This window comes from Corvus moneduloides, chromosome 10 (assembly GCF_009650955.1).
Source record: "Corvus moneduloides isolate bCorMon1 chromosome 10, bCorMon1.pri, whole genome shotgun sequence".
Lineage (NCBI taxonomy): Eukaryota > Metazoa > Chordata > Aves > Passeriformes > Corvidae > Corvus > Corvus moneduloides.
The window spans coordinates 11,937,899-11,965,034 of NC_045485.1; the positions used below are offsets into that span (position 1 = coordinate 11,937,899).

At 37.0% G+C, this 27,136-nt stretch overlaps 2 protein-coding genes and 1 long non-coding RNA gene across 13 annotated transcripts in view; 2 read left to right on the forward strand and 1 right to left on the reverse strand.

Annotated features, from left to right (window-relative positions):
* PLS1 (plastin 1) overlaps nt 1-6,598 on the forward strand; it is a 42,960-nt gene extending 36,362 nt beyond the window's left edge. For all 8 annotated transcript variants that reach the window (XM_032119056.1, XM_032119055.1, XM_032119051.1 and 5 more), the window contains 5 exons: nt 770-884; nt 1,605-1,738; nt 2,613-2,736; nt 4,768-4,892; nt 5,372-6,598. In XM_032119056.1, the coding sequence (XP_031974947.1) occupies nt 770-884; nt 1,605-1,738; nt 2,613-2,736; nt 4,768-4,892; nt 5,372-5,507 (634 nt within the window). In that variant the 3' untranslated portion in view covers nt 5,508-6,598. The remainder of the gene's footprint in view (nt 1-769; nt 885-1,604; nt 1,739-2,612; nt 2,737-4,767; nt 4,893-5,371) is intronic.
* On the reverse strand, nt 631-7,332 carry LOC116448548. The gene is made up of 2 exons (XR_004242000.1): nt 7,117-7,332; nt 631-980 (listed from the first exon to the last, which is right to left on the reverse strand). It is a non-coding gene; the product is annotated as an uncharacterized LOC116448548 (long non-coding RNA).
* A 73-nt stretch (nt 7,333-7,405) lies between these two features.
* Nucleotides 7,406-26,469, forward strand: TRPC1 (transient receptor potential cation channel subfamily C member 1). 4 transcript variants are annotated; one of them, XM_032119047.1, is made up of 14 exons: nt 7,406-7,764; nt 9,022-9,176; nt 10,415-10,516; nt 11,343-11,545; nt 12,679-12,810; nt 14,104-14,299; nt 15,682-15,846; nt 15,952-16,018; nt 17,537-17,676; nt 19,725-19,868; nt 22,443-22,618; nt 22,774-22,975; nt 23,510-23,704; nt 24,539-26,469. In XM_032119047.1, the coding sequence occupies exons 1-14, from the start codon at nt 7,629-7,631 to the stop codon at nt 24,764-24,766; spliced, it is 2,241 nt and encodes a 746-aa protein (XP_031974938.1). In that variant the 5' UTR covers nt 7,406-7,628; the 3' UTR covers nt 24,767-26,469. The 4 variants fall into 4 exon arrangements, with proteins under 4 accessions (XP_031974938.1, XP_031974937.1, XP_031974939.1 ...); XM_032119046.1 differs by having other exon boundaries at nt 15,682-16,018; XM_032119048.1 differs by lacking the exon at nt 7,406-7,764 and adding an exon at nt 7,782-8,021 and having other exon boundaries at nt 15,682-16,018.
* Nucleotides 26,470-27,136: the final 667 nt, after the last annotated feature.

Genomic DNA, 27,136 nt, shown 5'->3' on the forward strand with positions numbered 1-27,136 from the left:
TTAGTAGACTGTAAGAAGCTCTGCAGTGTAGTATTCCTGCAGATAAAGGGCTTTATAACAAGCTTTTTAGATGCTTCTGGTCACTTTCAAATTGTGCCAGAAGTTGATTCAAATCCTGTCAATAAAATACGGGATTGAGGGAGTAAATGGGAATACCTGCTTGTATGTATATTTACTATTAGGTTTCATTATTTCTGTTTTCTGACCTCTGTGAAGTGATTTGTAGGTACCTTAATGTGGAGAATTTAATTTAGTAAGTAGCTGATGGGGATTAGCAGTAATGCAACATATAATGAGAAAATAATACTTTTCCTACTGTTACTCTTTTGCAAGATAAGTACATTGGTTTTGATTATTCATTAGCAAAATACATCTGTAGGCATCTGCAGATAAAGCGTGAGTATTTAACATTTGGGAAGTTCCTGAGGGAACTAAAACTAGATCAATAAATTAAAACTCTTTTAGCAGCTATTTTGTCTGTGCCTGCCCTATGAAAGTAAGTATTTAACTGAAGCTGGTAAAGACAGTGGCTGAGCTTGTTTCACTAAGATTTGTGAAAATGATGAAATTAAATGCAGAATTTGATGTATATAATTGCAGGAATCAAGCAATAGAATATAGGCCAGTTTCTTTACCGAACAGCACAAATTTTTATTAAAGAGTCTGCAATTTTTCAGCAACTTAATTACACTGTGAGAAATCTCAAGTACTTACTTTCATTGTCAATCTGAGCTTTTGTACTTAAAAACATTGTTTTGCTCTGGTTTAGTGACCTTTCTGATGCTTTAATCATCTTCCAATTGTATGAAATGACGCGTGTGCCAGTTGACTGGAGCCACATCAACAAACCTCCTTACTCATTACTCGGTGGCAATATGAAAAAGGTGCGTGGATGCTCTGGGATGCAGTCCAGTTTCACTGCTTCCCATTGTGCTGATGGCAGTCTGTGTTGTTGAGATTTCTGTGCTACTGAGACAGTCCTAGGGGAAAATAAAAGGAAAAAATATTTTTCAGTTATTATCCCAAAGAATAAATAGCAGCTATAGCACATATCACCTTAGTTTCTAAACTTTTTGGCAATTTTTAATTTATAGCCTAATTTGGATATATAAGTGAAAGCTTCAAGTCACATGGCTATTGTTGCTGGATGCTCTTATACCATGAGGTGTTTCCTCCCGGAGCAGTTTTTATATGCTGCCTAGAGGATTTAGGCAAGACTTGCAGAATCCAAGCTTTCAGTTAGATTTGTGATTGTTGTGAGGCCTGAAATGTAGAGGATAAAAATTACTGCCTGTTTAAGAATAACACATTTCAATATCTTTCAAAGTATAGTTTTGATATAAATATATTTTATTCACTGCCTTAGTGGAAACTTGGTTTTCTCAAATGTGGAAAAATATTGTCATTGGAATCTAGCATAATTGCATTTAGAGTAAAAACTGTCTTATTTTAATCACAGTGTAGCTAGACTGGAAATCTTCTCTAGCTTCGAATCTCACCATAGGTAACAGTAAGCCAGTCATTTAAAATACACATAGATTATAGGTCTATATTGCAGAAATATTAAGGTGTTTTCATTATTTGCACAAAAAATTTATTTTTAGATTGAGAATTGCAATTACGCAGTAGAACTTGGGAAGACAAAAGCCAAATTCTCACTGGTTGGTATTGCTGGACACGATCTAAATGAGGGTAATCCAACTCTGACTTTGGCTTTGGTATGGCAGCTGATGAGAAGGTAAGTTAGGCACAGTGTATGATAGATGTGTATATATGTGTCTGTGCACATGTGCATGTGTGTCTGTACATCAAAGCAAATTAAAGCTGCTGCTCAGGTCACCGAACTCTAAATCTTAGAGCAATCTCTAAATATCCCTGTTCTCAAAGATAAGCTAGTATATGTGTTTTGTACTTTTACATACTGTGTAGTGATTGAAACCACGATGTGTAGCGACAATTAAAACCTTGTAAACTAGAAACTCTGATTAAAATTATAAATCCTGCAGCAAGTAAAAAGAGCTTATTTCATATTGATTCCATGTATCTTTCTGTACGTAGAGAGTAATTTAAATATTTGTAAAACCCAAGTAGATGGTGATATATACTATAGAAGTTAAAAGGGTAAAAAATTATAGGCTGTTACATCTGTAGTTACATAAGTATTATCAAATCAAAATCTTGCTACTGTATTATGCAAGAAAAAATAAAGTGGTTTCAGTAAAAAGAGTGTTTTATTGCAAATGTTTTCCACATAGTTTTCTGAGACCTATCTCTAAACACTTAATGGTTTTTGTACTCAGACTGTTGTGATTCGGTTTTCAAGGACTAGGATGGTAGGGAGCCGTTTAAACTTAGAAAGTAAAATTAATTATGATATACTGAGTAAAACAAAGGCATGAAGATGTTACAGTGAATATTATCAAATTTGGGATATTATTTTATTCTTGTAAAAGTGATTTCACGTACTAAGTTGTTTATAAGGTAAGGGTACGTTATGAAGAGGAGTACTTGGCATTGTTACAATATTTTACTTTTGCTTGTAGCTTTGTACCGTTAGAAGAGTTGAATTCTATCACTCATTTTAACTTAGGCTCCTGTTCTCTTTATTGAAGGTATACTTTGAATGTACTGTCCGACCTTGGAGAGGGGGAGAAAGTAAATGATGAAATTATCATTAAGTGGGTGAATCAGACACTTGCAAAAGCAAATAAGAAAACTTCAATTATAAGTTTCAAGGTAATCAATTTTATTTACTTTTCTTTCCACATATAAGAAGACCTGGCATTTTTAACCTGATCTGTTAACAATTTGGCTTTAACAGTGGCTCTCCCATCACCTAGCAACTTTGTATAAGGAAATATTTCTGACAGTCTGTGACTCTTCAAAAATATTTTTAAAATCTGTTATTAAGAAAAAGAAATAATAATAGCTGCAGTAAGATACAGAACAAAACCCCCAACAACCAAAAAAGAAAAAGAAGTTTAAACTTTCAAAGGGGCTTCCGTCTGAAGTTACCAGTGTTTGGGCATGGCATGTCATATATTATATAGGCACTCTCATGCTTGTACAAGTGTGAAAAACAATTTTGGAAATACCGGGGGCAGATGAGCACTTCTCCTAGGAGCTGGTTTAAAGGATGTTCTCAGGTGTGACGGAGCCGGGAGAGGGAGCCCACGGTAACCAGCGACACCTTGTGTGTTCCTTGGCACTGCTGATGTGCAGCAGGCTGGGGGAAAATAGGAGTTTTTCCCATTCAGGAAAGAAGAATACATTGATGAAGAGAGTATTCCTTCCACATTGTTTAAGTGTTAAACATGAAAGAAGCCATATGTGTGTCAGGTGTGTTATTCTGCGTGGATCTCTTGCTTTAGAAATGTCTGGTTAATAATTGCACACAAAGATAACATTCTTGTACAGGTTCATTGTATAACCTGAAGCAGTTATGTCTGTGGTTCAAAACACAAACATAAGAACCTAGCAAGTTAAATATTTGAGAGTTCACTATGTTATGAACTTTAATTAGGTAAGCATTATTAATCAAAAAATTAAGTAAAAATACTTCATTTTGACTCTAGACGGTAACTTGGGCCTTCATTTTCTTATGAGAAATATTTCTTATTTCTACATAAATTGTTGTAATGGTGGTATTAAATAAGTTGAAAGTATGACAGGAATCTGTCCCAATATCTTGCCTTTGGTATGCCTGTGTTTTTGGGGGGACACTGGTTGCATTTTTAAGGTCATTCAAATGGTGTTTTTAAGATAATTCAGCTGATGGTTGACCAATAAAGATAAGGAGGTACTGATGTAAAGTGCCACTATTCAATATTCTTTTTTTTTTTACTAGTAATTTTTTACAACATTCACATAAATATTGTCTTTCACTGTTTGGATTTTGGGATTACTATGGCAAGCAGACCGTAGAGAATGCAGAAGTGCCTCATATTTCACTGTGGACTATGGAAGCCAAATTCTATTGTATTGCCATTAGTTCAAACAGTAAAAATGATAAAGGTGTGTCTTGGGAATATACTCCATGCATTTAATGTCTTGAAGCAGAATTATATTAGTAAATTAGTATGATGGCTCTGTGGAACTTCCCTGAGTTGGAAATCATCGTTCTGACCTGGTGATGAACGCAGCAGTGTCCTGTGGCTTGTGCTCAGCCACTGCAGGGCCTGAGCCAGCCTTGCTGGCACTGTCTGTTCTTGCTTTGGCATCAGCAGCTCCTTCTCTGCCTGGACAGTTGGGAAGGAGTAATTGCAGCAACAGCACTTGCTCTTTTAAGAATGTCTGTGTATTAAATACAAAACACAGACTGCTCATGCTAGCTCAGAATATCATCTGAGCTGAAAAATTGTAAAAAGAGTGGGCCATAAACTACTGGAGAAAATAGTTCTGTGGCAAGAAAATAAGGAAAATATACATATTGGGGAATGTAAGTATCTTTTTATTGTTTTGAAAGTCTGGTCCTTGAACTCCTATCAAAACTCCTTTCCTTCCTTAGGGCTTAAGGAGGGAAGTTTGATGAAATAAATTTAAACTGTTTGTGCAATAATGATACCAGCACAGTGAACATTATAATACTGATTGCAGAAAAGAACATTAGATTTCATAAAGGGTGAGGAAAACCTTCACACTGAAGTAACAAAACAGGCTTCTGTCTTTCAGTATGCATGCAAGATGTGCTGCAGGGTTTTTTGCATTTGAAGATGGAGTAATCAAAGCAGATTGCTTAAACTAATCTTGTGAGTCTTTTTCTTTTAGGACAAATCAATTAGCACTAGCTTACCTGTCCTAGATTTAATAGATGCCATTGCACCAAAAGCAGTTCGTCCAGAAATGGTCAAGAGAGAAGACCTTTCTTACCAAGACAAATTGAATAATGCCAAGTAAGTTTTAAATGAATGCTTCGTATTTTCTCGAAATGCAGGAAATGCATGAATTCACAGTGTAATGCATGATGTACTGATTTATTAAGAGAAAGATGACACTAATATTAACTGATTTTTTTGAATAGAATATAAGTTCTAATATTATTGGGTTATTTTTCTAGTGTATCTAAAATACGAACTCAAATTCACAGCTGATATGATCTACCACCACTGCACTGCAATTGGTTTCTTAATAGTTTGCCATAACTCATATTGGTTTTGACCAAAATAAATGCTTTGATAACCAGTAGCAAAACATCTCCCAGTACAATTGTCAGTACATGCTTTCTTCACAATAATGTCCATTTTCTAGTAGAGCCTAAGTACTGATTAAACAGGGTTATCCTGCTATTGAAATCTGGTTTTGTTGTTGTGAATTATGACATATTAGTAGATGCCAGAAAAATAACAGTATTCGTTTTCTCTTGTTTTCCAAGGTATGCCATTTCAGTTGCTCGAAAAATTGGTGCTCGTATTTATGCTCTCCCAGATGATCTGGTTGAAGTAAAGCCAAAAATGGTGATGACAGTGTTTGCATGTTTGATGGGAAGAGGACTGAACAGAATAAAATAATGAAGACATGTAATATAACTTTCTGCCATGTTAAGCACGATGAATGCCTCGCAGTTTACAGACTTCTGAAGCTTACTATGAGAAAAATTGTATGCACAAATATACTCATCAATTATCTTTTAAAAATGTGTTTATATTAGTTAATTTTATTCAATTTCATAACACATGAATTATTTATGGCTAATACTGTTTTCAGAACATGTTCATTAACAAATTAACATCATAGATTTGTATTGCTTGGAAAAGCCCATGTAAATCAAGCTTCATTTGTGTTAGTTTCCATAGCATTGTAAGAATCTGCATTGTTTTACATATGTTGTTTCAGGACCAATTATGAAACACTTTGATTTTTGTGGGTGTTACTTACATGTAGTCATACAAGTCTCAAGGTGCATTCCAATCCTGTTGGATTTGACTCCAAACTGCACAGAAGTTATCATCCTTGCCTTATTCTTGGAGAGCTTAACTCCTGTTGGAGCCAATAAGGGTCTTGTCATTGACTTCAGTGAGAGCAAGTAAAGGCCTGTGATAATATCTGGTAACTAATGAATACTGATTAAACTGATGAAACTTTTTTGTGGGAATAATCTTTAAATATATGTAGTAGTTTTGTTCTGTTACTTAGCAGAAACTTTTACAAACCATGTTGTACGAAAAAAACAGCAATAGAAAGCAGAAATGTCCTGTCATTATCACGTCTGCATATGTGTTAAGTTTTGCAGTTGGACTAAACAGCTGTTGGTTGAGTTTTTTTAACCTTTTCATAAAATATTGTATTAAGAAAACAATAAAGAGCTGGCTAGTCCAGTATGGGATTTCACATTACTGTACTGCATTTCCTTATAGATGATTCCTTTGATTTTTCTAAAGTGTGTATTGCGTGTGCAGAGGTTTTGTGTAGAAAGATCGGTGCATTTTCTGGGTGAGATAAAGTCCATAATTTTTTCTTAGTAATTTTGAAGTAAGTATTTGTACTCCTTTTTCATCAGCTGTAAATTTTCACTAATCATGCTGGAGCGGGACATTTAATAAAATTGTTACCAGAAGCCAAACAATAAGAAAACGAAATAAAAATGAGATTATTTTTTTAAGTATGAAGCTTCTACTTTCTCTCAGCTCCTGAAACCAGTCCTAAGTGTGGCAAAACCCGAGAATCCTGGTAAGTGAGCAGTTGGACTAAATTTTACATCTTCACTATCTTGCACACAACATAGCAACAGTAAGGGATGCATCCATCCAGTTTTCATTATGTAGTGGGATAAAGGGGACTGGAGGGAATTAAGTGCTTGGATTTGAATCCATTTGCCTCTGCTTACTGGTTTGTATTGTTTGCACAAGGCGCTTGATTTACTTGGTTTCTATTCCCAGTTCAAGATGATGACAGAGTATCGGACAGCATTTGAGTTCTGGAGACAATTCAGTCCACGTCCTCATTCAAGAGAGGTTAAAGGGAGGCTTACTTAATATCTATACTCTAAGAATAAATGATCTCTTATTAAATTATATAATCCTGAAGTACTGTATTCACCTGCCAGGCATTTGGTAGCTTACTCCATAAAACCCAGTATTTCCTGTTTTATAAACTATTGTTGTAAGTGCCCAGACTTACTTTAACGTCGCTTTGCTGAAACTGAAATGGGTTTTCATGGGCATCCATCTGATGCTGGGGTGAGCAGGGCCGCAGTTACTGTAGCGGCTGGGAGAAAACAGTTAAGGGCAAACGCAGCCGTGGGGGGGCCAGCAGCTGCTGCAGCGTGCGCGCTCCGTGTCCCAACACGTCCTCCCTCGCAGGTAGCCTGCGGTGCCCTGCCCGGCTGTGGGAAGGGGCAGGGCTGCCCTCGGAGCAGCGCCGGCGCCTTCGGGCCGCGGCCCCAGCGCTCCGCCCGCCCGCCTGCGCTTCCCTGGCGGCGGGGCCGGAGCTTGCGCACTGCGGCGGGGAGCGGCCTCCCGGCCCTGCCCTGCCCTGCCCTACCGGCCCCGCCCGGCCCTGCCCTGCCCTGCCCTGCCCGCCCGCCGGGGGTGACCTGGCCGAGGCCGCTGCCCAGCTCGGCCGCGGTGCCGAGGGGCAGCGGGGGAGCTGCAACACCGCCCCGCCCGCGCTCGCGTGGGCCTGGCGGAGTCATGGCTGCCCTGTACCAGAGCGCGGACCCGTCCGCCTCGGCCTCACCCAACAAGCTGCTGGCGCTGAAGGATGTGCGGCAGGTGAAGGAGGAGACCACGCTGGACGAGAAGCTTTTCCTACTGGCCTGCGACAAAGGTACCGGCCCCGCCGCACGGCCCGACCCCCCTTGAGGTCTCGGCCGCTCGCTCCGAGGGCCCGAGCCGGGGCCGGGTGTCAGCCCTGCGCTGCCCTCCCCTCGGCCCGGGGTGCGGGTCCCGCCGTGCGGCTGCTGCTGGGGCACCGCGTCGTCCGGGCCCGCCGCCTCCCGCGCGCCCTTGAGCGGGAAGGGAGGCGCGGGGCCGGCTCCTCCTGCGTTCGTGAGGGAGTCCGTTTGAGTCGGATGAATTTGGAAGGTATTTGCTGTGTTCGCTGTTCAAAGAGTCTCTGAGTAGAGAGCTGCTGTAAAATCGGGTCGTATCTAGACATCCCCAGGATAAGCGAGACCAGTATCTTATGATTTGCGCCACTGGTGGCGGATGGGAAGAGATTTTTCTTTCTAAAATATGCTGCTTGCTTTAAGTCTATATTTAGTTACCTTTGAGTCGAAACGTGCCCTTAAATCAAACTGACCTTAACAGGTCTGAAACGTTAGACTCCGAGGTATGCTTTTAATGGTGTGCTGCATGGCTCTGCGTGCTTGGGGCATAAGCATGGCTGCAGGAGCTGGAGCTGCGTCCTGCCCCGAGTTTGGGTTAGCTCACAACCACAGGGGTTCTTCTGCAGTGACATTCGCCAGCGAGCTTGGGAGCTTTGCTCTGGGGCTGTCGGTGGTGGGATGCCTTGCTGTTACATAGCCGGTGCAGTCTGTCCTGAACATCAGAGGAAGGCACGTATTTCTGTCTTTAGCTATAAACGTAGGTTCAGAGAACTGAAAGGCTGCATTACAAAAAATGTAACAAAACCCACTTGTCTGTATAACAGCTGGTTCAGTACTCTTGCAGGCTCGGTATGTATTTTACTGCATGTAGGAGTATTCTACATATACTTCTGTAAGTATTCTACACTAAGGTCTGTCTTGGTCATGGTCTTCTATGTTGCAAAGTAATTTGTTATCCTAAAGACAGTTTTGTAAACCACCCGTGCTTTTGTGTGTGTTTGTTTTTAGGACTGGAAGTAAAGGGGTGGATTAAAGTACATGTCTGGTGCTTTCCTGAATAGGGATCTCCTGAAACATCTTTAGTTTTCTCCCTGATGATAGAATGCTTATCTACCTTGACTTCTTACTTGTCTGATACTCTCAGTGTCTGTTGTCAGCTATGGAATAGTGTCGTTTGATGCTACGTGGTACTTAAAATGTTCACATGCTTTTATTGCTTTATAATATGAAGTGATATCCCTGCCTTACTTGTGCAGGTGACTATTACATGGTTAAGAAACTCTTAGAGGAAAACAGCTCAGGTGGAATGAACATAAATTGTGTGGATGTGCTTGGACGAAATGCTGTTACCATAACCATTGAAAATGAAAACTTGGACATACTACAGCTGCTTTTGGATTATGGCTGCCAGGTATCCAACACACTTTATTAAAAATGTTCAGTGTAGTCATATATCTTCTTTGTTAATCTGTCAGAATTTGGACATAAATACAGTCTGCCTTTTAGGCAGTTCAGTTCTTTTTCCAGTAAATTGGAAAAAGTAATTGTGAAAGTGGTTTCTTCTCACAAGTTGACTTTTCTAGTGGGATTTTATTGGCAAATGTGTAAGTAACATTTTCTATGATATTAACAAGTTTGCATTTTATTTTAAATGTTACTCCTGTTGCTGATATAGTGCATGCATTATATTCAAGAAAAAAAAAAGGGTATATGGTATGAGTGCCTCATATTAACAAGTGTAAAATGCAAAAATCCTTTTGGCTGTAGAGTATATTAACTTTAAAAATGGTAACACAGAAAAATTCATGTTATATTAGTGGATTTTCAGTTAAGGCAAACATGCATTTCTGCAGTGCTTTCTTGTTAAACTTGATCTCTGCTTGATGGCAGGGCACTTTCCTACCAACATGACTTCTTTAACTGTATGCAGCATCTCTGCTGCTGCTGGGAGAGGTGAAGCTATGATGGCTTAAATATGTAAGACAGGGGAAAGTAGCATCTTTTATTACATTGTTTCATATTGGGCAAGAATAAAACCACAAGCTTTTCCCTATCTGAATTAATGGCAGTAATAAAAGCTGTGTAATTTTCTTTTATTTTTTTAGAGCAAAAATCTGAATTTTTGGAAATGAATCAAAAAGAATAATATCATCTGTAGGGAAAATGAAAAGCTGCTTATCTCAGCTTAACAGAAGGTGCAGAAGTGGTTGGTTACCAGCCAAGAAGGAAAAAGCTTATTTTCCTAGCTGGACCCCACAATTACAAATCCAGGGTTGAAGTATCCTGTATGCCTAAGCTGTGTTACACAAACATTTGCTTTTAATGTGTCTAATAACCTGGTAGACTGTGTCTTTAAACTTGATTTTTGCAAGTCTTATGCATCGTCTTTGCTGGAAAGTAATTTACGCAATTGATTCTTCTGCTGTTTGTGCAATTAAACAAATTGTCACTAAATCTTTGTGAACTCCTGCAATGGCAACCTGAATTTGTATCCTGATCATATGTCTGGTGATAATACAGAACATCATTTTAGTACTTTAAAAATAAATTAAAAAAATATATTAAAAAAATGCAGTTTGGCTTGAGTTTGTCTCTTTATGCTGTTTAAGTTTCTGCTGTTTTCACATATGTTTTGTTTTCTTTCCTTAGTCCTCGGATGCACTTTTGGTGGCTATTGACTCAGAAGTGGTGGGAGCTGTTGACATTCTACTTAATCACCGACCAAAACGATCCTCCAGACCAACCATTGTGGTTAAGCATTGTTACTCCCTGATTTTTGGTTGGGAAGGCTATTGCTTTTTGGGTATCTGTAATATTTAAAACAATATTCTTAAATTCTGCATCTGTAAAGTGATAGAATCTGGACACTAGGGATTATTTTTGTAGCCTCTTTTGTCTTGAAAGATGAAATACGTTATTTTGCTTTATCACCTAAGGAATCCAGTGGCTTTATACCTGACAAACACATGCCTAGTTCAGAAGAGAAAAAAACCTAGTGGTTATAAATCTTTTCTAGTAGTCTGTTTACAGGGTGGTTAGCAGCCTTGACTTATAAAGGGTTTATTCATGTATTGAAGCTTCATAGATTTTTAGAGCAAATCTATAAACATCAGACCTTTACCTTGAAATGAATCAGTTGAAACATACCTTGTCAATGATTAAGTACCAAAGAACTTTTGAAAGCACAAAGTAGAGGTAGAGGGAGGGAAGGAATAAAGTGTTGTGTAACAGAGTATGGCACTTTCAGGGTATTTTTTCTCCACTTCAATAGTAAATACAATAATTTTTTTCACGGACTAGACCAGAATAACAGTTTTTAATATCATACGTCTGTTGGAAAAATAGACAGTATTTCTATGTAAATTAACCAGAAACATATCTGGATCTGTTACTGTTTTTCAGTATTTGTCTGACAGGTTGTTACCTGACTGTTGTTACATATTTTTCCTTCTTTTCATATTATGAAACATTGGAAAGTATTTTGAAGGAGAAATTCTTGGTTGAACAGTCAAAAACCCCCTTACATATAGTAGAACTGTAGGTAATAAATTTAGATACTTCCTACATTTTGTTCCAGAAATTAATGGAACGCATTCAGAACCCAGAGTACTCAACAACCATGGATGTGGCACCAGTAATTTTAGCTGCTCATCGTAACAACTATGAAATTCTCACCATGCTGTTGAAGCAAGACATATCATTACCCAAACCTCATGCTGTGGGCTGTGAGTGCACACTGTGCACTGCCAAGAACAAAAAAGATAGTCTGCGACATTCCAGGTAAGACTTAGCAGTCATAGGCCATAATAAAAAGATTCTTAATTCTCAGGTATTGCCTGGGTCAGATTCAGTATGTTTCCTGTTTCTTTTAAGGTAAAGTTTGTGAGTGGATTCCTTTAGTATATTGTAACTCTTTTTGTGAGAGATGGTAGTTCTTGGGGATGGGTTGTGCCTGAAAAGGCTGGTGGGAGGCAGTGGCTTTTTTTGTAATTTTGGTTTTATACTTTCAGTCATTGTGCATAGTCACTAAGTGCCTTTCCTTTCTACCAGTTGTGTCTCAAACACTCTAGCTACCTTTGGCTTGGGGCCATAGGGACTACACAAATAAAATTTTTCTCAAGTTAGTTAATGCTTGGGGGTTTGTGAACTGGCATGAGGAGGTGGCTAATTCTGTATCCTGTTCCTGAAAGAGTTTATGTGGCATGGATTGATGAATGCAAACTAAAGACAATTTTTCTCTTTTATTCTTTGGTATTTTTGAAAGTAGAAAGCTTTTTAATAAAGATTCAAATGAGGAGAGGGATTTAGCAATCTGGGAAATATTTTGTGTGGTTAACTTGAGAACATATTTGAGGGTTAAATAAATTTAATATGTGAGAGGATAAAAAATCACAGAGTTCAAAGATTGTAACTGTACTGTAATTACAATACACTATTAATTATTGCATAATTACTCCAGTCTGTATCCAAAATACTAAAAAATAAGAGAAGTGAGAGTATTTGAGTTTTTGGTAGTGAGCTGGTGCAGGCCACCTTCTGGTATCCATCCTATACACCACGCCATTAACTTGAGTATGAGTAAAGATGTCAGGGTATCCCAGGCAGACAAACAATAGAAATATTTGAGATAGCAGCTCTTATTTAATCTAGAACTTCTGCTGATGTACTGATAACAGTGGAAGTACTGAGGAAAAGAAGAGGGAACCTGTTTGGCTGATTTTGGATACTTAGGGGTTCTAAATATATAATGTATCTTCCAGGACACACTGCGTTTGATGTTTGTAGTGTCTGATTTTAACAATCCAAATTGTTTCATCTTTCAGCTGACTATTTTAGGCAAACCTTTGGAACAGGCTCTGATTTGAAGTTGCTAATGAAACATCCTCATTTTGCTTGCTGTTCTTTTGTCACAGGTTTCGTCTGGACATTTATCGGTGTTTGGCCAGTCCTGCCTTAATAATGTTAACAGAGGAGGATCCAATCCTACGAGCTTTTGAACTCAGTGCAGACTTGAAAGAACTAAGCCTTGTTGAGGTTGAATTCAGGTAGGAATTGAAAACACAAATCAATTTGAATACTTTTATGAAATTACAGGTGTAGAAATACATATGCATTAGAAAATGTTTATTCCTAATTTTTTGTAAGTGAAGTGTTTAAACTGATAATTAGATGTAATAAGTTATATAATATAATTTATGCCTCATTAGTAGTCATTTTGACAGTTTAATTACTTTAAATCCTTTTAGGTATAGACATTTCAATGCATGTAGTTGCACCAACAGTTCAAATTTCAGCTCTACTCTGCAAAAACAAACAAATTATGCTAAATGCTGACTTATTTGGAAATCACACACCTATTAATCATATCAATATCTCATTAGTACTCTGTACTTTTTTTCTGTATCAGGGTAGAAATATGCAATACCTTGATTATACTGACCTGACTCATGTTGAGAGTTGTTTTGGGTTTTGTTTCTTAATTTTGCTCCTTATAATGTAAGACTTTGAAGAGGGCATGTGTGTATGTATGGTTACATATATATGTGTATATATTTAAAATATGCATATGTGTGTAGAAGACTTCATACTGAAAATGCTCTATATGATGAACAAATGCTCAATATAATTTCATGTTTAAACAATGCAGATTTCTACCATTTTGTAACTTACCGGCACAAAAGCTTTCCAAGAATGTGAAAGCAAGTGTTTATATACAGTAAAATTCTACTTTCCTAAACAACATTTGAATTTTCTGGATTTTAGCTGCTTATCTTTCTTATTAAGAGTTCAATTTTTGGATTTTTGTGATACAGCTTGGTATTAAAATGGACTGTGTGCAAGGTGAGATAAGGAAATCGTGTGGTTTCTTTTCATGTGTTTAATATATTAATACATAATATTTAGTGAATAGACTAGTTTTCAGATGACAGGAATAAAGCAAAACCTCAAACAATTTCCCATCCAGTAGGAAAGTCCAAGTGGTTACTTACCAGTGCCATATTTTGTGACTGCTACACTTTCTCATCTCCTGGAAATAACTCTAAGCTTTAACTCTGTGTATGGAAATCATGACATAAGAATTCGTATACTGTAAGTCTGTTTGTCAGATTTTCTCTAGTGATCTTGCAAACTAAACTGAAGTGTAATTGTCATGTTATGTGGAGAAAACTACTCAGAGTTGTCTTAGGAATGCTTGGACCTTGATATAGGACTTCTGGGGTGGTTTCTTTTAATTTGTCTTGACATATCATACAATCCCAACCAAAAATGTGTCATTCATGATTTAATGGAAAATACAGAACCAGTGGAATAGTACATACTGCTTCTGTGTATTTCAGAAATGATTATGAGGAGCTCGCTCAACAGTGCAAAACCTTTGCTAAAGATTTACTTGCACAGGCGCGGAATTCCCGGGAGCTGGAAGTGATTCTGAATCACACCTCCAGTGATGAACATGTAGACAAGCGAGGATTGTTGGAAGAGAGGATGAACTTAAGCCGTTTAAAACTTGCAATCAAGTATAATCAAAAGGAGGTTTGTCTTTGCAGTAACTTGATAGACTTTCCATATCATATTTTGCTAGTAATTAATTACTTTGTTGTTCTGCCTCTGGACGCAGAAGTGGAAATAAATTTACAGGAGTTGTAGAAGAGATGTTAATATACAGGGTATCAGTATGTGAAACAGGGATGCTGCAAGATACTGAGTGTTTCTTCAGTGTTTATTGTGGAGATGAATGCAGTATTTTCTGTATTGAAGTATAGACTACTGCTTTTTTATGAACAGCTCTGGTAGTGGTAATTATTTATTCCGATTCTCATTAAATCCTTGCCTAGAGAGGCATGGATCCTTAGGTGCCAGACATGATTTATCATCTTCTCACTGGTCATTAACTGTTCAGCTTTGTCTCAGGCCTTGCCTGTGCTGTTCAGTAATTAGGTTGGACCTGTGCTGGTACAACTGAATAGCCCCTCTGTTCCAGAATAGCAGCACTTTTTATGCCGTCAATATGCAACTTCCTCCATGGAGAAGGTTATTGTCATTTTTGTCCCTTCATAAATTATAACTCTAGTTTTCTGTGCTGGAAGGCAAATGGGTATTTGTGGGATTCTAGTACAAGGATCAAGGATAGAGTGGAAGTTTCCTTTTCATGCAAAATCCATTTTTAGTTAGCATTTGCAAAAGGAATTATATAATTTTGTCTGTTCTACATGTCTAGGCTTAAACTGTTTGTGAAACTGTTGAAATACATAGCATTTAAAAGTCATAAACTGTAGTTCTGGGCTGCCCTACAACCAGCATTACACATTTCTGGAACGCATTCATCAAGCACACTGAAGTATTTTGGTGTTCCTCTGGGTTTGAGCATAGCTTGTTTTTACTACAGGTCTTGGAAAATAACAACTTTTTTGTGCTGTATGAGGAAAGTATCTGCAGAACTTGTTTTAGTCCTGACAAGATTACTGTAGAGACAGTTTTTGTGATGCATTATAAAATGTGGTAACAGCAAGGTTCTTTTTGTTGGTATTTTTTCAACTAAATGACAAACGATTCTCTAATGAGATACATTCTTTTGTAACTCTGCGGTGTGATGTTATTGATATGCTAGATTCTAAATAATTAAAAATCAAAACTAATTCTTAAACTGAAAACCATTAGAAGTCTAGTGTGTATAATTTACGTTTAGTTGCTGGCTCTAGAAGGAAATTAAAATAACGGATGTTTATGTTCATCGTGGGTCCATAGCAATTAGGTCTCTTACAAGATAATTATTTCAAGTTGATGTTCTTGCCTTTTCCTGTTAAGTGGTAGCTACATATAGTTAGAAAATTAATTTTAATGATGTGACTTAGTAATGTGTATTAAGAAACCTGAGAGTGATTCCTTGTTTGTTTCTCCCCCTCCTTCCCCCCCAGTTTGTTGCCCAGTCCAACTGCCAGCAGTTTCTCAACACGGTGTGGTTTGGACAGATGGCCGGCTATCGGCGCAAGCACACCTGCAAGAAGATCCTGACTGTTCTGATGGTTGGCATTTTCTGGCCAGTTTTGTCCCTGTGTTACTTGTTAGCCCCTAAATCTCGAGTAGGTCGAATAATTCACACTCCTTTTATGAAGTTTATTATTCATGGAGCTTCGTATTTCACATTTCTGTTATTACTTAATTTGTATTCCCTTGTCTACAATGAGAATAAGAAGAATACCATGGGACCAGCCCTGGAGAGAATTGACTATCTTCTGATAATATGGCTTATTGGTAGGTATGATTTGAGTGATTGGATGACAACTGCAGAATATATATAAAATTGCCAGTTAAGTGGTACATCAGCAGTAAGTAATAACTCAGTCTTTCATTAGCAGTTCTGTAATGCTTGACTGGAGAAGTAGTTAATAATAAAACTTGGACTTGCTGCAGTGTTGGCACGTGGTTTAAAGATAAAAGTATATGTTGTGTATGTTTATGTATTCATGTTCCATCTTAGTCTAAGAGATTTAAGGTGTGCATTTACCTCATGCTTTTTTCGAAACACAAAAACAAGTATTTTTTCCCATGTTATGGTCTTCCATGTTTCTGTATGTCATGGTCACCGATTATTGTAACTGTACCAGAAAGGCTGCATGTCACTTCTGGTTGATGCAGCAGAGGGAGCACAATTATAATTTTTGTTGAGTTCTCAAGAACTTTTGGTTGAAAATTCATAGAACCTTTTACCTTGTTTTTGGTTGTCTGGCATGCAATTTTTTTTACATTAAAATTTGCCTTTCTTAATGTAAGGTAATTAGATATGTATCATTTGTATCATTGGACTTGTAAAAAGCAGTGATAGAGTGAAAAGCAACACAGTTTTTTTCTAAGTAATTCTGTGGGTGATTTATTTCATATTTTAGGGTGAGGGGTTTTTTGTGTAATAGTGGTTCCTTTCACAATTGAGCTGTATTAAAACTGTTGAGCAATTCTTGCAGATCTTGGAAATATTTAGTATCCCCCACGCAAGTACAGGCAGGTCTTAAAAGAAACTTGAAAACTTCAAATTTTGAGTACAATTCAGATTCCTCCTTTGCTTTGAAATTAAATATTATAATTTTATAAATTCTTTTGTTCCATCAAGTCTGCTGTAGAAAAGGTATGTCATTAGGTGGTCTTGGTAATTTTAATTAAAGGCTATAGACATGTATTTTTTTCTGCATGTAATATTCTAATGTTGATTTCAAGTAGGATTTAAAAATTATATCTAAGCAACATAATCATTAAAATCAGGTTATTTTTCACATTATTGAATCTCAAGTTTTTAAATAGTAATTGCATTTATAATTAAATGCTTATTTTATAATGACATTATACTGATTCCATAAAAATATTCTAAGTTGATAAAGACCGTATTTAGAAAATGTTCTACAAAATCAACTGGAATGAAAAGAATCAAGTATCAAGGATTCACTTACATTATTATATTCCATAGTCCCATTAAAATACTCCCTAAAAATCATTGTCAGAATGGCCACAGCAGAATTTCTAATGTTTCAGGCTAGTAGCAAGTTTTGTGTTGTTCTGGCTAAACTTTCAAAATCATGAATACAAATGTCTTCCATGCGAAAATGAAACAACAGAACTCCAGTTCTTGTGTGTGTAAATACCATCTTCTCCATTTCCTTTTACTGATTCTGTAACAAGTTTAGTGTAAAATACATGGTGATCATATGTAAAATAATATCTGTTCAGTACAATGGCTTCACTTCCCTGTTTGGTTTTTTTTTTTGTTTTTTTTGCCTGCAGGAATGGTGTGGTCAGATGTCAAGAGGCTCTGGTACGATGGTTTAGAAGATTTTTTAGAAGAGTCCCGCAATCAGCTTAGTTTTGTCATGAATTCCTTGTATTTGGCAACTTTTGCCCTCAAAGTTGTTGCCCATAACAAGGTGAGCACCAATCTTCATAGATCCAAAGCTCCTCTGGGACTGGCTGAGCAAATATGATTTTAGTACATTGCTGCAAAATACGCTAAGGTACATTACATGTGGTATGTTAGTAGTAGGGTGTTGTGGTTAAGTGTAAACATTAGTAATAGCCTAAAGTGTGGATGCAGTGTAGGCTTTGGGCTTAAATGCTCTCTGTGGTATGGGCCATGGAGCTGTCAAGACCTTGGGTCTTGCTGCACCTTGGTCTTCAGAGAATAGTTGATGTGGCAAATAACAGTTAGAAAACATATCAAGACATGTCTAAGTGCTTGGAAACCCCAAACAGAGCTAATGTCTTCCTTGTAAGAACTGGCTGGTCTTCCAAATGGCTTGCGTTTTGTTTAGGGAAATGCATCTCATCAGATTTGGCATTTGAGCTTGCCTGATTCCATAGGTCAGTACTTTGCAGAAAGCTAATAGTATTCTCTGTGTTTGGATTGCCTGATGCCTTTTTGTTGCGGAAAGTTTTATTTCGCTTTTGAGTACATATACTCGAATGTCATAAGTGGCGGTGGTGGATTTTTAATTGATTTTTGCTTGGTGGGGCTTTTTTGATTGGGGTTTTCTTTGGTAGTAAGGATAAAAGCCCTGAGACTATAGAGGAGCCTTGCCTTGTCTCTATAAAAAGCCATCTGGATTTGATTGAAAATACGAGTTTTGAAAATTATTATTGCCATTCTATTGCATGTGTTGTTAACCACACAGCACATGGCAAACTGCCAGGCCAATTGAATGTGTATATTTCAGCAAAATCCAAGCCAGTGCAGTAGCACCGTTATTGTGTCTTGAAAACTGTAAGTTGACAGCTGTCTGGCAGTTGGGAGGGAAATAAACTGGTTCAGTTCTACCCAACTTGGTGTTTGGCTCATTTCCCTATCCTAGCATTGATTCAGAGGCTGGTAATCATTTAGAAAGGAAGGCTCCATTTCTTGGAAAAAGACTAGAGGGAGAATGCCACATTGGGCTGCCTTCCCAGCCATTTGCTTTGCAACCAGCATGTCTCTAGTATTAGTTCCTTTGCTGAGATAAGAGCCCATTGTTGCCAATTTAAATTGTAACCTTTTTGAAGATGCATGACTCCTGTCCTATAGACTAGGCATATAATGGGGGTTTTGCCCCTTTTATATGGCAAAATTTATTTTAATAGTTTATAAATCATATAGAAAACCAAATAAAAATGTTCAGTTTGTATCTTAGGTCCATTGTAGGCACTGAAACTGTAAGAAATAAAGGAAGAGTCTCTGTAGCAGAAAGATTTGTACACATGAAATGCAGTGTATAAAAAAATACTTACCCCTATTTAGTGCCATCTTTGTGCAGCAGACTTTTGGGCAAGTTATTATAAAGCAGCTGTGAGTTCCTTAGTTTTCGAATGTCCATTTTGAGACAGCAGAAGCTGGTAATATAAATGCTGAATGTTTGAGCCAAACTGAAAGTTAGCAATCTGTGGATATTCCCTGAGTAAGTTGAATAGTAGTACTTAGTGGATAATACTTCAATCAACAGTTTACTTGTGACTCCCATTCTCTGCAGCCACTGATAAAATCTGTTGAAGGAACCCCAAGTCATAAGTCTTTCCAAAACTGGTTAAGATCAGCTGTCACCATACTGCAACTGCATGTGTACATCGGTTTTCTTTGTAGCATTTCAATCTTATTTTTGATTGAGGCCTATTGTAGTAGGCAATGTATGTGTTTATAAAGTGCCTAAGTCCCTGTTTCAATAGACCATGCAAAACAGAGTAGAAGTGAAAGCAGAACAGAGGAATAAATGGTTTGAACAAGTGAGTGGCAGAGTTAGGTGTTGAATTTAAATTGTCTGATTTCTGGCTCCCTCTGGAATGGCTTTTAAAATGCCTTTGTCTGAAAGAGGTATGACATCTATGAGTGATATATGTTCATTTCATTTATGCTCTTACCTGTTTTGGAAGCAGAAGTGGGGAGAGGTGTATGGGTGAATTTCTGTATTTATAATGTCAGTGATCTCAATTTGTCCTTTTTATGTTGCAGTTTCATGATTATGCTGAAAGGAAGGACTGGGATGCATTCCATCCTACCCTAGTGGCAGAAGGTCTTTTTGCCTTTGCAAATGTTCTTAGTTACCTGCGTCTCTTCTTCATGTACACAACCAGCTCCATTCTGGGACCACTCCAGGTGAATATAATTACTGCTTGAAAAAGTATTAAACCTAATTTGCTATCAAGAGTCTTACTGAAAACAGGAAAAGAAGATGTTAAAGAAAGAAAGTGAAAAGTAGAAGGAAGTGATACTGCATTGAAGTTTGATTTTTTTTTTTAATTAATCTCTTGTGTAAAACATACTGATTTAGATGGGCAAAGGTAAGAAAAAGAGTGAAAGACCTTGTGTAGTTCAGTTAAGGTATTCTTCCATGATAGCTGTACCTATACTGTCTTTTTGTTTTCATCTGTTTTAAGCTTAACATACCACCTAAGTTTTCACAGTTGAAAAGTGTAAGGATCAGGTTCTTCCTGTAAAGTTTTATGCAAATAATTGCCTTCTTATCTCTAAAGAGAGAGATGAATGAAGTGTGTAGCAAGGAAGAGTAATCAAGAGCCTTTCTGTTTATGTCTGTGATCTCATTGAAGCTACACCTTGAGTTGTGCAAATTGCTTTTGTTTGAAAAATATAAATCTCTCGAGTATTGCAATAGTCACCCATTTATTGGCAGTTATAAGAAGGGAGAACAGGTTTCTTCTTACTCGGAATTTGTTGGAGCCTTCCAGTGAGTAGGGATGACAGTAAAATCTCCCACATTTTAATTACCTAATTTTCTGTTATACATTTTAAATGGAAATGTATTTGCACACTTCGAAAAAAATATTGAAGTCTTGGTGTTGCATTAAGCACTAGGGTTGTACAGATTGATTGAACACTGAAGTCACTCCACATTTTAAAGAGATTCACTGTTGAATGTGCATATTTATTTATGTACTAGATCTTTCACAAGTTTTTTATTAGAAGGCTGTGTTACGAAATTTTCCAAGTAAATAAAAACAGTCAACAGTCACCCCATTCAGAGGCACACAGGAGCTTATGTTATTACTGCTGGCCGAGGGCTGGTGCAACAACTCTTGCAGTATTTACTGAAAGTAGGTCACAAAGTTCAAATGGTGGTAATCAAATATGGCATGGAAACCCAACAGTGGGGGGCGGGGGAAGGCAGCTACCCTGTTCTGTTGGCTCTTAAGAGTTATTTTTAAGCATTCAGTTACTTGACTCATTGGTTAATAAAACCTGTTATAATCCAGATTTGTAAATTGGCTGTATGTGGTGCTTTTTATTGTTAACAGAAAGTAGAATAATACTCCCCTAGATTAGATAATTAGATTTCAAGTGCTTAGAAATTGTAAATACTTAGAGAGGGAAAGTGTAAACCTATGAAGAAAGCAACTGGCATTTGGGATGGGTTATTACACTCTATGCCAAACAAAACAGTTTCAGGCAGTTTGCACTTTTTGTGCATTCCTGTTTCATCTACTTTGTCTCTCTCTTAGCTGGAGCCATGTGTGAATTAAAAGGTGAATGTTGTTGGGATTTGGGTTGGGGTTTTTTCCTTAAAGGGTTAGATGTGATGAAACAGTTCAATGGGGAGTACAGTCATCCTCTGACCAAACACGCACACAGTTGGTGCAGAGCTCTGCCCACAGCTGCAGAGTCTCCATGACCATTACAGACTGTACAAACTCTGAATGTGCTGTGCTGCAGGAGGTACTGGGTGAGTTTCCAGCAGCAAAGGAGGGAGCAGGAATTCATCTCCAGAAAAGCTGTACTTGCAAAACCTGGCAATTGTGTTACAGTTCTGGACTATGATTTGGTACAGATTTTGATTCATATAAGACTAGGCTTTCCACACACCGATTTATATAGATTAGATTTACCCAATCCCTTTTTACATATATTTGCATTCTTTATAATGGTACACTGTTCTGAAGAAGTTTGTAGGAAGACTAATTAAATTATGTAAACACTTTATGCTGGGTCTGTGTAAAACATTGTGCTTATGTCAAAAGCAAATCAAAGTCTTTCCTTTGGAAAAAAATCACAAGCGTTTGTTTAGGTTTTTTTTAAAGGTGCTGTATTTCTAATGTTGCAAAGTTCTGTATAGGATATTTTGAATTAGAAACTAATGATCCAGCTTTACTGTCATGCCTTCTATGCTTTATTCTTCAATTTCTGTGTGCCTACACACGTGTTTATTTGAAATCATATATAAAATGTACAGTGAACTAAGTCTGTATTCTGCAGATGGGCTTTGGTATACTGGCTGGTTTTTTATTAGTGATAAATTATGATTCCAAATGTTTTGATTAATTCAGTGTTCTTCTAAGTATTTTATTAACTTTCTATGATGGCATTTTATGTTCAAATGCGTTTACTGCTTTTGTCTGTTGGCCTGTGAGTTCCTTATTACCATTCGTATTGCAAATAAATAACAAGGTGTACATAGTATTGCTTATGGTTATTTGGAGGATACTGTTTTTCCAGGTGATGTTAAAGCTACTTACATTTTCTTTTTAATATCTAGAATTTTTCTCTGAAGAACAGTACAAGGGTATCTCCTGACCTCAAGGTCTGTTTAGCATATCAAAATTTAACTTAAATATGTAAAATGTAAATAGATTTTTTGTTGATCAAAAGCTGAAGGAGACAATACAAATAAAAATAACTACATGTTTAACTAAAATTAGAAATAAATCTATTTCACAGATTTCAATGGGGCAGATGCTACAAGATTTTGGAAAATTTCTGGGCATGTTTCTTCTTGTCTTGTTCTCATTCACAATTGGATTGACACAACTTTATGATAAAGGATTTACTGTAAATGAAGAAAAAGACTGTGCGGGCATTTTCTGTGAACAACAGAGCAATGACACATTCCATTCGTGAGTTTGATATCTGTAACATAACTGCATTGTTTGAGCCCTTAATCCCTAGTAATTAAACAAATTTGACTGGATTTTTTCACTGATCTTGAATTTACATTAAACACTTTTGGTGTTAGGTTTACCTAACCAGATTTTTTTTCTTGTTTTTGTAGGTTTATTGGTACATGTTTTGCTCTCTTTTGGTATATATTCTCCCTGGCACATGTTGCAATCTTTGTGACACGTTTTAGCTACGGTGAAGAATTACAGTCTTTTGTGGGTGCTGTTATTGTTGGGACCTACAATGTGGTGGTTGTGATAGTATTAACTAAACTCCTTGTGGCAATGCTTCACAAAAGTTTTCAGCTGATAGCAGTAAGTGGTTTCTGATTAATTGCCAATTACCAGTATCTTTTGATTTTACACAAATTTCTTCCTGTGATGTGTAGACTTATTATCTACAGACCTCATGGACGAGCTCTGTCTGTGAGCTCGTATTTTTCCTTCAAATAAGAGCTGCTTATTTACTTGGATAAAAAAAAAATTGTAATGTTCATGTTGAACGTGTGCAGGGCTTTGGCCCACTGAGAATTGATGACTTTCTAGATACAATGGCTGTTCAAATGCTGGTTTTGGTATGTGTGGTGCTTTGGCATTTGATCTGGGGTTATACCTTCTGAATTTTATACTAGAGTATATAGTGAATTGTAGAAAGATGTACTTATTTTAAGTATTTAATATTAGAATATTCAAACAAACCTATTAAAATACTCTGTAATCTATCTATTAAAATGCTGTATAACCAAAGTTAAATAATGGTCAGTTTTTCAGGTATGAGAAAATTAAACTTACAAAATAACCTGTTAATATTTCTGCTTCTTTTCTCTGTTAATGTTTCTGATGTATTAGAATCATGAAGATAAGGAGTGGAAGTTTGCTCGTGCCAAGCTTTGGCTTAGCTACTTTGATGATAAATGCACACTCCCTCCACCTTTCAACATTATACCCTCTCCCAAGACTATCTGTTACCTTTTCAACAGTCTCAGTAAATGGATCTGCTCTCATACATCAAGTGGCAAAGTGAAACGTCAGAACAGCCTAAAGGTGAGGAATGATTGGGAAAGCTCTAGGCTCTGCAGCTGGAAAGGTGCTGCTTGCTAAAATGAAGTAGCAGATTGCTGCATGAAGCTGCCTGTCATAAGATGAATGCTACTAAGATAAATAGGAGCTACAGAATAATGTGTGTCACATCCAAGATAAATAAGTGTTACCTATTTCTTCTTAAGTAAGGTTCTATTAACTTTCTGGTTTGGGAATTTCAACCCGCTTCCCTCCAACCCCCAATTCCCCCAGAAACAGTCAGGGAAAAATGCTTGGATTGAATGAAAATACGTAAAAACCTCAAGGAAGTATGTGCTAATCTCAAAAATGGTGAGGTTAGAATATTCTTTGGAGAAGGTAATTGATTTTAAACATATTACAGAAGTGTCAGAATAAACAACCAAAAAAGATCACTGAAGCCTCTCATTGTTGGGGAAGGGATTTTTTATTTGTTTATTTTATAAACGTTTTTTTTGTACCCTGCAATTTTGCGTACTAATTTTGCATCTTCTTGCTGATGAAAATACCATTAAATAAACAAATTTAAACACTTTATGGAATTTGCACTGAGAGGCATTCAGGGTTATGGAACTCTTAATTGCTCACAGAACAATTACCAAGCCAGGTAGATAAAAATTCTCAGTTTTGTTGGTACAGCAGATTATAATTTAATTTGAATTTTGTGGACAATTTATAGGCATTGTATATTTGTGCACATCAGGATGTGTTTATAAAATTGCTTTGTTATTTTGTTCACATTTCTTCTCTGTATAATTGTATACAGGCTTTAGGGCTCAAAAATCACTTGCATAGTAAATATCTTATATTTGTTTAAAGGAATGGAGAAATCTGAAACAGAAGAGAGATGAGAATTACCAGAAGGTGATGTGTTGCTTAGTCCACCGTTACTTGACTTCCATGAGACAGAAGATGCAAAGTACAGATCAGGCCACTGTGGAAAACCTCAATGAACTGCGGCAGGACTTGTCAAAATTCCGGAATGAAATGAGAGACCTGCTTGGCTTTCGGACTTCTAAATATGCTATGTTTTATCCAAGAAACTAAGGCCTAACTTTTAAACAAAAGGTGTGTGCTTTTAGATACCATACGTGGAAGTGTTGACCTAATTCTTTTGCCAGATCGTATAGACGAGAAGATTATTGCACAAAAATACATTTGAAAATGCGTTTGCATGAGTTGCAGCTCGGTGCCCAAGATGTCAAAATGAATGCAAAAACAGATACACTAATTTTCTTAACCTCTTAATCTTGGTGTGTATATAAAAATTTGTATATAGGAGTTTTCTAAATGTTCCTCAGACTGTCTGTGGCTGTCAGGTGTTAGAGCTTCATAACTAGCACAACATGTTTCTTTCTTCTATTTTTGCTGTTTGTTCTTTTTTGATACTTGTTTTTCAAGTTGTGGGAGAAGACAGACTTTTTAAAATAAAAATCCAGCCTGTTTATTTTTAATAGAAAAGTCAGATAAAGAATAATAGAAAATTTCCAGCACAGTTGGAAATTATGTATGACTGTAGGTTACAGTGCACATGAAGACTGTATGGCTCTGAAAGAGGCAGTTCTAGTTTTGTATGTTAACACTGACTGTAAACTAACATTTATAGAATACAGCAAATCAAATCATCAAGACTTTTCACTTTGGTGGGAACATTGACATTTTGAACACAAAACAGACCATTTCTTGAATGTTTATCATTATGTGTAAGACAATCAAACCCTGCTTGGATTTTTCAGCAGTGCCTCAATAGTACATTTTAATATACATGTTAGGATTGAGAACAGAATTTTAAAACCAACCTGTGAACATTAAATGTTTAGTATCTTGGGTTTTTAAAATCTAGATAAATTATTTGAATTATTAAAATCTATGATTTCATGAAAATGAGGTGGAGCCACATGAGTGCTATTGGTTGCAGTGCTGAACAATTCCTGTGAACCGTTCTCCACTTCTTTCTGTGAGGTCATTGAGTCTTGTCATTGGAGAGATGTACTTTAGAAGGGTCTGCTTGACACAGATTTTACATATCCTATATTTAAATTTTTCTTTTTTCCTGTTTTTTAGCAGAATTGTTGCCAAGCTAGACATTATTTTTTGTGTCAGGAAAACTGTGTTTTGTGAAAATAGTTTATTTGACTTTGCTTACAATGGACAGTAAGGGCTTTGTGGATTTTCTGTGCTAGAGGGTCCTATATGGCTTTATATGCTTGTATATAATTCAAGCTGACAAACTGTAATTGAGAAATGTGAAATTCCCCTATTTTTAATGACAAAGTAAGTATATTCATGACAGCTAAAGGATTGATTAACAGTTTTAGTATTATGATGGTGCTCTTCTGAAATGGTCGTATGTCCGGAAGGCGCAGGTAGCCATTGAGGTCTTTGATTGCAGTTGATTTTGGGAGATTGACAGAGTGGGTGCTTACGTGAATGTTTACTTTTTTGAAGGAATTCTTATAAAACTCTTTCTTGTAAAGGTGATATATTTTCCGTACTATGAAATTATGTATTTCTGAACTAGGTTTTAATACTCTGCTTCTAGAAGTGTTAAGAGTATAGAGGAATTCTGATATGTGTTGGCTTTTCATGGGAATAGGAAGTTGACGTCCTGGTTGAAAGCAAAGAGGATCAGTGAGTTTTGTATTTGGACTGAGATCTCGTGTTTGAATAATGCACCAACATAAAAACTATGTGCTGTGTATGTTGTGTATATTCAAGAAAGGAAGCAAATAAAAGCTCTTTGAAAAATATGGTTGTATGGTTGGTCATATTGCAAACACATTATATCAGTTACCACATCGAAAGTATTTTCTTTGTCATGCTGAGGTAGTAAGTTTAAGGAAGGTAGGTGGTGTTAATGTGTTACTGCCTTTTTCCTTCTGGACCCCTCCTGTTCGGTTCATTGAAATGGCTTCATGCAGTGCCATGAAGTGATGCTGGTTCCAGACCAGCTGGGTTAGATCCCAGATGCACTGTCAGCTGTTTGGCACTGGGATGGTTAGTTGTGGGAACCTGGGGGTGTTGAGAGTATGAATGAAGGAGCTAATGGAGCTATTTCTGAGTGCTTTTCATACATTGAGCAGAGTCACTCAGAGCTACCTTGCTCATTGTCTTGTGGCACTGCATTCTACTACAGTGTAGATGTCCTTAGGAAGAATTGTACTTCAAGGCTCTCGGGGACCTTGGATTCGAACTGGGATTTCTGGAGTTTTTACTTGTCACTGAAACACAAACCTGTAGAATGAGAGAGACAGAAAGAGAGAAGTTTGTTCCCTGCCCTACCTTAGTTATATGACACTTTGCATCTCTGTTTTATTCGAAAGCCGTTGTAGTCTTCCTCTCTACTGGGCTACTAATCAGTACTGAGTGCTTTGTTCTCTGTACTCAATTTTGTCTCATCATCTAGATTTTCCTAGT

Bases quoted from the DNA above. Each gene is read 5' to 3' on its own strand.
- TRPC1 (XM_032119046.1), top strand. From the start codon at position 7,629: ATGGCTGCCCTGTACCAGAGCGCGGACCCGTCCGCCTCGGCCTCACCC. The intron at 7,765-9,021 runs GTACCGGCCCCG...TTACTTGTGCAG, and splicing joins CCTACTGGCCTGCGACAAAG to GTGACTATTACATGGTTAAG. The intron at 9,177-10,414 runs GTATCCAACACA...TTCTTTCCTTAG, and splicing joins TTTTGGATTATGGCTGCCAG to TCCTCGGATGCACTTTTGGT.